At 45.0% G+C, this 9,950-nt stretch overlaps 1 protein-coding gene across 1 annotated transcript in view; it reads left to right on the top strand.

Annotated features, from left to right (window-relative positions):
* Nucleotides 1–344: 344 nt before the first annotated feature.
* The window catches only part of CDK13 (cyclin dependent kinase 13), a 46,847-nt gene continuing 37,241 nt past the window's right edge, over nucleotides 345–9,950 (top strand). Inside the window, 1 exon segment of the mRNA XM_026034976.1 lies at nucleotides 345–1,558. Within this exon segment, the coding sequence (XP_025890761.1) occupies nucleotides 345–1,558 (1,214 nt within the window).

Here is a 9,950-nt window from a genome sequence, read left to right as displayed (position 1 = left end):
GGACCGGGCCGCGGGGCCCCGCCGCGCAGGGTAAGGGCAGCGGGCGGCCGGGCACGGCCTCAGCCCCGGCTGCGGAGGGAGGAGGAGGCGGCGGCGCGGCCCGGCTCCCATCGCTTCATCGCGCGGCGCGGCGCGGCCCGGCATGGAGTGAGCGGGCGCCGCGGCCCGCAGGCGCCTCCTCCGTGTCGCGGGAGGCCGCGCGCGGCCCCATGTGAGGCGGCGCGGAGGGAGCGAGGGGGAGCGAGCGAGGCCCCGCGCCGCGTCTCCATGGCGCCCGCGGCGCCCTGAGGGCGGCGGCGGCGGCGGAACCCCCTAGGCCGCGTCCTCGGCCTTGAGCGAGCCCCATGCCGAGCACGTCGGAGGCGGCGGCGGGCGGGAGCGGGGGCAGCCGGGGCTGGGCGAGCGGCGGCGGGAGCAGCAGCAGCTCGGCCGTGGAGGCGGCGGCGGCGGCGGCCGACAAGAAGCGGCTGCACCACCGGCGGCGGAAGCGCTTCGCGGCCCAGCCGCAGCCGCCGCCGCCGGCCCCTCACCCGCTGCTCTTCCCGCTCCTGCAGCCGCCCCTCCTGCAGCCGCCGCTCCTGCAGCCGCCGCTGCCGCCGCAGTCCCTGCTCTTCCTGGCGGCCACCGGCGCCTCCTCGTGCTGCGGGGACGGGGGGGAGCGGAAGCGGCCGCGGGGCAAGCGGCGCTCGGGCTCCCGCCACAAGCGGCGGCGGGGCCGCGGGGGCGGCGGCGGCGGCGGCGCGACCCAGGAGGCCGAGAAGCGGCGCGCAGGCGGGGGGCTCAGCACCCTCGTGGAGGAGTACGACGACGTGAGCTCCCAGTCCGAGGGGCTGGTGGGCAGCGGCGCGGCCGGCACCGGCGGCGCGGGCAGCGGCGGCGGCAGCCCRGCCTCCTCCTCGGGCGGCGGCGGGAGCCAGCAGCAGCGGGGCGACTCGGAGCGCGGCAGCCGCTCCCGGCGCGAGCACCGCGGCGGCAGCCGCCGCTCCAAGGAGCGGCACCGCGAGCACCGCCGGCGCGGCGAGGAGAAGCCGGCGGCGCACGACGGGCCGGCGGGCAGGGGGGCGGCCGAGGCCTCCTCGTCCTCCAAGTCGCGCAGCCGCCACAACCACAGCGGGGGCCAGGACCGTGAGGGACTCAAGAGCAGCAGCAGTGAGGGCCGCAGGAAGGGCTCCCTCTCCTCCCCCAGCAGCGGCAGGAAAGAGCGGGAGAGCAAAGCGCACCGCAGCCGGACGAAAGCGGCCAAGGAGCCGCCCTCGGCCTACAAGGAGCCGCCGAAGGCCTACCGCGATGAGAAGCCCGAGCCCAAGGCGTACCGGCGGCAGCGCTCCTCGCCCAGCCCYGGCCGCGACGACAGCCCCCCGCTGCACCGCTCCTCGCAGAGCCAGCGGAGCCGCAAGTCGCTGAGCCCCGTGGGCGGCCGCTCGCCCCTCAGCCCCTACAGCCGCCGCCGCTCGCCCAGCTACAGCCGGCACAGCAGCTACGAGCGCGGCGGGGACGTGTCGCCCAGCCCCTACAGCAGCTGGCGGCGCTCGCGGAGCCCCTACAGCCCCGTCATCCGGTGAGTGCCGCGGGGAGCCCCGGGGGAGGGTGTGGGGTGGGATCCTCGGCCGCCTTCCTGGTCCACTTAGAGGAGAGGCTCCCATGGAGCAGCTCCCGTGTAGCCCTCCCTCTTGCTGCCAGAGGCCTGGGGTGGCGGTGGCGGGGAGGGAGGGAGGGAGGGAAGAGGTCAGGGACACATTCAGAGGTCTTCCTGCCTTGTCTGGGGACAAGGGAAGAYATGAGGCTCTTTTGCAGCTATTCCTCTGCCTCAGAGACCCTGAAGCTTGAAAAAATGTTTTTAAAAGCATTAAAGAGCATGAGAATGTTTCCAGGCAAGCGTGTTACCAGGAATGGAAAGCAACCCTGGGAGGCTAAGGCCTTTGAAGGGACCATGTTGTTCTTTGTTTATAAAGTGTGGAGATTGCCAGGTACATTTTTACATACCTTCTGGAAGAAGGTGTCTGTTGAATACTTCGGTACTTGCTTTAATTCCCCTCTAACCTAAAGAGGAATGAAATTGAGAGACAATTCATGGTACTAGTGTTTCTTGTTCTTTGGAGGTTTATAGAAATATCTAAATTTTCTATTTTGCGTGGAAAAGGAGCTCTTGTCAAGTTTTTTGTTAAATTTGCACATTTACCTACTTTACACAACCTAGAAAAGCATATTCAAGCTCTCTTCCAGTAAAGAGTATCATGATAGCATGTATTGTACGTGTTACATTTGACATGTGTTTGCAAATAGCTTTGTTACTGTTAATGGGAAGTCAGAATGTAAAGGTCAGCACTACCGTGACATTTTTAGGGTTTATACAGAGTAAACAATGTGGACTGTATCCCTATAACTGACACAAACAGTGGTGCAGAATTAAAACGCTTGAAAATGTGAAAACACTTGAAAATATTTTAACTTAGATTTCTTATTTTTTTATATATATGGTCACTTTGTGTTTATAATGCGRGATTTCTCTTTTCCCTGCTGTAATCTGACTGTTGCCACATTGTTTACAGGCTTACTTGTAAACTGAAATTCACCTGTGAACTTGAATGTTAAATTTTTAAGGTGCTTTGTCATTCCATTGGCAGGAATAGATTTAAAAGTCATTACCTGGTAGGTTGTATGAGAACTGTTGTCTGGTGTTTCTAATTTTGCATCAGTTGCACTGTGTGACACCACAAATGGCATCCAGTGGGAGGGCTGGAGCCGTTTCTGTGTCTCGCTGTCTGTCAGTCAAATCTGCAGCGTTGGGTGTGCGGCAAATGCTCCTCAAAGAGAGAGAAGTAACAAAACTGCGGCCTACTTTGTTCAGAGGGAGAGAACAAAGGTGCCTTTGCGAGAAATGGTGATCGTTTTGAGGTACAGTTGTATAGAATAAGTTTGTAGACAATGGAGTGCTTCAAGCAGAAAATACTGCAAGTTGTCTGAAAAAAAGAGCAATTTTGTTATTGTTTTTCCATGAGAGCCTGATRTAAGCAGCCAACGGTCCTCTTTTTTCGAGATGATTTGAGTAGTAAAATAGCAGGAATGTTATGGGAATGTTTTGACAAAACAGCCTGATTTCCAGCATGTTTTCTGTAAAACCTTTTGTCTTGGAATAGGCCTGCTCATGATGACAAGCAAAGCGATAATGTGAGGTTTGCACTTAAGAATAGCCACGTTAGTTAGGCTGTGGTCCAGTTAATCTAGGATCCTATCCTAAATGGTGGGTAATAGTGGTAATCGTCTTGCACTAGAAGGTGCAGAGGATTCTGTAGTGGATAACTACAGAACAAAGTGCAGGAAGTGTTTTCTTTCCTGTCCGTAGTGGGGCTGTGATTTGAAGCTTTTTTTAAAAATCCTTTCTAAACCTTTCGTGAGTTGCAAATCCGCTTCTAGGAGTTAGTGTTGTGACCTCACTTCTTCCTTCCTCCAGTTAAACTCAAATTTGCATCCAGTCTCCTACTGGATACAGATAAATTATTCTGTTAACGAATGCAGATTGTCAGGTTACTGGAGAGGAATTGGCRTGGCTGAGGGAAAGAAGAGGTTGCTGTAGAAATCAAGGTCAGTCTGTCCTAATGTGTGGTTAATTCTGGAAATGAATAAGGGATTTTTATCTTTGTCCTGACCATCCTGCATCCTTTTCTTTTTTTACAGAAAAAGAAAGTGAAGGTGAATGTTATTCCTAATGTTTGCCTTTTTTTATTTTTTTTCTTTTTACTCACACCCATGTGGCTATTATACCTTCTTTTTTTTCCCTTTGGTGGTGTTTAGGGGGAAATAACCTTAAAATGGAAGGTTATTGTGTGGTTGTTATTCAAAGCTGTGTTGTAATTGCTCGTTTGGTGCTTGACTTGGTGGCAGCATCCCATCAAATCTGTGGATTCTGGCTGTGCAGTTTGGGTGGTGATATTGCAACCATAGACCCGACAGAACGTCATGGTTTCACAAGGGCAACAGCTTCTTGCAGCACCTGTCTTCTTGAGCTGGTGATTTAAAGACTTAATTCTGGGCTTGTATCCAGGTATAATGGCGTCCGGACGGAGCTGTGTATGCTGCTGGCTGCAAGGCTGACTGTTGTTCTCATTTTCTGTTTTGTGTATGAATCTGCAAGAATTACAGATTAATTATCTAGTTATTTTGGGTTGTAGCTAATGAGAATGAAGGGGTTCCCGTGAGCTTGGCAAAAAACATGTATCTAGAATCCCTACCTTTTCCTTTAGGTCTCTGAAGCTCAGTGAGAAGCTTCTAGTAAACACTAGAAGAGAAACAAGTGAAGTCAGCTTCGCTCCTTTGAATCTGTGTTTTGTTCTTCTTAAGCAGCAGTAGCAGAGCAAAACCAATGCGAGTTAGATAGAGCCTCTGATTAGCCACCTGGATCACGATAGAGCCTCTAGTTAGTGACCTCCGATAGTGTTGCCTGGCGATAGCTCCTGGATGGAAGCAAAGGCACTAGATGTGTTTTGTGCTTGGAAGGTTATCCTTGAATGGCCAACTACTTGCCTTTGCCTTTCTGCTAGCTCTGTCTCTTTCTTTTCTTGTTAAAACCCATTGTGTACACTGTTCCTATGCATTAGACGAAGCTTTTCCCTTGGCCACTGGTGGAATTATAATCCTGTGTTGTAAGAATCAGTTTAAATATTACTTTATGAATGAGAACTGACTGTGCTGCCTGTAATGAACAGTATGCCTTGTGTTTTCTTGTGAGTGGTTACACGGTTGTTCTGAAGTAGCAAATGTACATTTTCAGAATGGAAATTCTTCTGTGATACCAAAAATACCACAAAAGCAGGAGGTATTTACTCCTCTACCCATAAACTGACTGGATTTTTTAAAAGCTCACGACACTTAAAATATATATTGATACATATGCATGCACACACATCTAGAAATATAGATGTCTATCTCGGCATCACTGGTGAAACAAGCAGGCAGAGTCTTACTTTGGCAACCAACTTGAAATTAAATTGTAGGCAGAAAGAGATGTTTCTCATAAATTCAGGCGGGTCATATGCTCTGTGATCGCACGTTTAATTTGGTTAGCTGTATATACAAGTAATCACACTTTGCTAAAGTGGGATACACCTACCCACATGGCTGCATAAAAGTAAGTAGGCAGAGCACCCTTAGCATAGTACTAGCGTATGCGTAAATGTTCCTAGRAAAAATAAGAGATTTAATTTCTTACTGGTTCTTGCTTAGTAAGTATTTCTTACTACAGAGCCATCTTGTGCTGCAGCAGCAGTTGGCCCACAGCAGTGTAGCTTTGGGAATGACATACCCCTTGAGARACTGGAGCAAGCATCAGGAAAATGGTAAAATATGCATTCAAGTAATAAATGCTGACTTCGTGGGAGAAGCCATGGCCTCATCTGCTGATAAAAAAGAGATGAGACCAATAATTCTGCTTTTGGATTTGAAGGAGTTGGAGAGATTTTTTGAGACCTTTTCTGTGATGAAAAGAGGCTTTTTTATAGAACTCTTTATTCTTGCTTAGTAAAACTCTATTTTGCAAAATTTTAAATGTGAAAATGTACATTTTCATTGTTGAAAAATAAATCCAGTGTATATTTAAGCTCTTCCAGTAGCACATTTTCTGAATTTATTGAGATTTGTTTTCCTAGTTGATAATGAACTTTGCCTTTTGCCCAATCACTGTAACATGCCTTTCCCCTTCCTCTTTTCCTTTCCTTATTGTGGGAATACACTTGGTTTAAAAATGAAAATGTTAATATATTTAGAAAGCAGAATTTGAGTTGACTTCCATTCTTGCTGGTTGATCTTTTTGTAGGCASAGTTCTCAGTGGAGAATGCAGCGCTATAAAGCAGATTTAAGAGAAAAATGAAAGTTTAGCACTTTTCAGTATTATTRCAGTACGTGTATTAGATAACCCTGTAACGATTTGTGTTTTGAGTCTGTGAGACTAGTTACATAGTCGTTGTACAGAAAGCATGCTAACCAAATGGGTGGGTTCTTGCACAGCTGCTTAGTTTAGAGCCCTGAGCTAGGAAGTAGAGAAAATAACCACAGTATCCAGTGAGCGAACACTTACTGTTGTGGATTAAAGGAGTGAATTGTATGTTTGTCTGCTAGTGCATCATGGAAAAACTATACTATGGTTCTGAACTAGAATGTCTTGTCAAGGTGGTTTCAGTTACTGGGTGATTATAAATGTCTTGGAGGATCTGTGGGAAAGCCAATTGATTAAATTTAGGTCTGCCTTTTCAAATATGCTATGACCTTGCGATGCACTGCAAGATGGCAGTGCTTGCAAAGTGTTGCAGCATTTGCTGGGAGTCAGTGGTAGTATTGGGTCATAGCCTATGTTTTAACTTCCTTTTATTCAGTTTCTTATTATTCTATTCTTATTCGGATGAATTCTTTTGTGTTCAGTTTTGTCTGCAGAGCCTGGGGTGTTCTGCACGTAATGCGGTTTGCTCAGGAACGCTGGCCACCAGCGCTTAGGATTCAGTTCACTCTTAAAGCAGTTAAGAGGAAAGGAGGTTTTCAAATCTACAAACAGGAGAAGATAATGCATGTTTGTTCTGATTTGCTTTTTTATGTTAAAAGTGTGTGTGRGGAGGGCGGGAAGGGGACTGAGAAGCTGGCAGAACAGTGTGGCAAGAAATAACATTTATGTTAAGTGAGACCTGTATTCCTGAAAATCTGTGTTTAACAAGGTTATTCTTTGTTTCCATCTATATATATTTTATACTGTCAAGTATCAAGATAGTAAGCTGTAGTGCTCTTGAGTTGTTATTTCATTCTGTGCTTGAGAATATAAGTGAGGTTATTAATAGTCATTTACTCTTCATAATAATCTGATGATACAATTGGTATGTTAACAAATGAAGTATAGTAAAATGTTGCATGGAGAGGAGGAGGAACTTTTTGAGATACTTTAACACTGATGTCTTGGAGGAGGCTTTTGTACCATGGATAAGAGCATTGCATGAACGAAGCAGAGAAAAATGAATAGTCTGTTTTAGGAAATATAAAAATATGTTTATATATAGGCAAAAGAATTATAAAGAAAAAGCATTGCATCCTAAAATGAGAACAAAAATTCTTTATTTACAAAAACAAAACTATTTTTTGTTGCCCCAAAAATGGGGAAGAGGGAGAAGGAATACAGAATTTTGGTTTTGGAACAAATTACTTGCTCTTAGAGCTTTTATCCCTTATCAATTTCTTTAATCTGCTTCCCATATATGTTTTGTAGTTAATGTCTTCATTTTTGTTCTTTCTGATTTCATTCAATAGCTAGGCYTAGTGCTATGTAATTATTTCAGGCTTCTTCTCAGATAATCTAATTGTGCTCCTGGTTTCTTTTGTTGSCATCCATAGGAAAGAAAAAACATAGTTTTATGACAACAGAACTCAGTTCTAAAGCCAACTAATCCTATTGATACTTAGGTTTATAGGCAAATTGGTTGTTTTTCCTYCCCCCCCCCCCCTCACATATGCATATTGAAATATGTACATGTTTCAGAAGTAGTTTTATAAATGTCCTGAAGTGTGTTCTGTGTCGCATTGCAAACCTACGTGAACCATGGTAGTGCAGCAGTGCAGAATACTTGCTGTTCACGGGACTCATGGAAAGCAGTTGGCAGCTAAACATGGCCGGGGTGCTGGTGAAAGAGGCAGAGTTTTGGATGCAAGAAGAAAGAAGCATTGCAAAAGATTTATCTGAGATAGTGACTTTTTAGTGCTGTGTATCTCCAGAAGTTATCACAAATGCTTTTGGTTGGGAGAATTGGATATGGCTCTTTACATTTGTATATCCCCTAACCCCTCAAGACTTGGGCACRAAAACTTTGTTTGTTTAATTTTGTTTGGTTTAGGTCCTGTTTGCCATGGAATTTTGTGGTTTTCAGCAACTATTGTTTTGTTATACTCCTATTTACTGTGTTAAAAAGTACTTAACTGGAGATAAAGTAAGTTTGGGGCAAATAAATGTCAAGTAAACAATTAAGTGATATGTGCATGTGTAAACACGAGCACACGCACGTATATTCAAGAGAGATCTGTTGAAGGATTTGGGGAGTGTATTTTGTGCTGGTATTTTTCAGGGTTAATGTCTGTTATTTTGGCAGACATAGGCTGTTCAGTGAGCTCATTTCTGTGTTGTTGTAACCGTATTTTATTTTAAAGAAGTATTAGTTCTGAATATTGTTACTTGGTTGGCTTCACATATAGAGCAAATTCCTCTCCCAACTTGGATGTGACTTCAGGAGTACACACTTCTGTGGGAAAAYTTACGCATTGCCATAGGTTTGGTTTTGTGCTGTTCTATAAAGAAGGGTGCTTGTACATAAGTTGCATGTAGGCTGAAAGTCTCTCTCTTGACTTTTGAATTAGCATTTGTAGAAGAAAGTAAAAAAGTATTTGAAAGAGTAGAAAGGTGTTAGATGGCTGAAAACTTTTGTTTTTAATAATTATTCTTGTCATTTGAATGAGTCGCATTTTCACAAACTGCCTTTTACGTGAGATTCAGCATCTGTGTGTTCAGTTAACAATGCCACTGTGTTTTCCAGAGCTCTCCTGCCCCTGGCCTTCTGGGCAGTGTATGGCCTGGGATTCTTGCAAGGTTCTTTGATACATCTGTGGCAAATGTGCGTGGTTAGCTCAGGCATACGTGGCCCAATGAAGCATACTTTTTGCTGCTGTAAAATTAAATATTAAGCACCCAGTGTTATGATCAGGCATAATGTCTCAGCTGACAGCAGTGTTTTAAGTTGTTGCAGTTCTTTTCAAGTGAGTGTGGAATTATGCCCCTATCTCTGTGTGTGACAGATGTATTTTCTTTATATTAGGCAACTTTTTAAGGAGCAGATTTCTAAACAATGTAAGGCTTATTTTGAAAGCTCTAGGGCATGTTCTAAGCCTAAAAATGCAGTATAGACTAGGCCTGGTCCAAACAGGTCCTTGAGATGGAGTTTTTTTTCCACAGCTTTCAGTTCAAAATAGCTAATCCAGAATCTCAAAATTCACAAGCAAATGTTTTCAAAGACAAGCTGGTGATGATGCTCATAAATGATGCACTGTTTGTAGCTTGTTGAGGACTAATGGGGCTTTTACTTGATGCTGGAGAAATACAATTATGGGAACTTGGCACTCAGTGCAGATCTGCAAGCAATGTCCCTCTGCTTAAGGTAATAATCCCTCTCGGAAAGAGGGATGACGGTGCAGAGCGCGCTATGGTCTGGCCTTTGTGCTTTATATACTGCTGGGGTGATCTCAGACCTCCCCTTTCTTCCTATTTCCCCAACATAAATCAGCATTATGGAATCTTACATGGCTTTTATTTCTGTCTCGCTTAGCCTCTTGGTCTTTTTTAATAAAGTCCAAAATGTGGGATTTAATCTTTGGACTTGCGAAATTACGACAAGAAAAAGAACTTAAGTGACATGTTTCATAAGGGGGTAGAAATAAATTTTCAAGGGAATTTTTCATGCCAGTATTATATTTCTGTTTGGCTTTTGATGGACAGGAACATGAGTATGTCTTTACAGAAGTGTAATTTACTTAACAAGGCCTAAATACTGGCTTAATATTTAGAAATAAAAAGGAAACAAAAGAATACGGACCTTCCTTCATTAAAACCTGTACCAAGCCCTTTATTCTTTTTATTTTCCTTTTCCTTTTTAATTTTGAACTAAAACCTTGTATTTTAGTTGAGAGATTTTTCTGTTGTTGTTGTATTGTTTTGTTTTTATTTGTGTCTTCTGACTTTATTATGGTGTTGTGCTGGGAAATTCTTTTAAAGCTGCTTCCTGGCAGGGAATTGAACTATGTTAGAGCATCAATTTCCAGTATTTATCTTAGTGAGAGATTTTTACTTTACTTTTACTTTACTTTTACTTTACTTTTACTTTACTTTTACTTTACTTTTACTTTACTTTTACTTTACTTTTACTTTACTTTTACT

This window comes from Nothoprocta perdicaria, unplaced genomic scaffold (genome assembly GCF_003342845.1).
Source record: "Nothoprocta perdicaria isolate Ctin4 unplaced genomic scaffold, notPer1 scaffold_154, whole genome shotgun sequence".
Taxonomy (NCBI): domain Eukaryota; kingdom Metazoa; phylum Chordata; class Aves; order Tinamiformes; family Tinamidae; genus Nothoprocta; species Nothoprocta perdicaria.
Note: the sequence above shows the minus strand (reverse complement) of the source record. Positions and strands in the feature narration are given on the sequence as shown.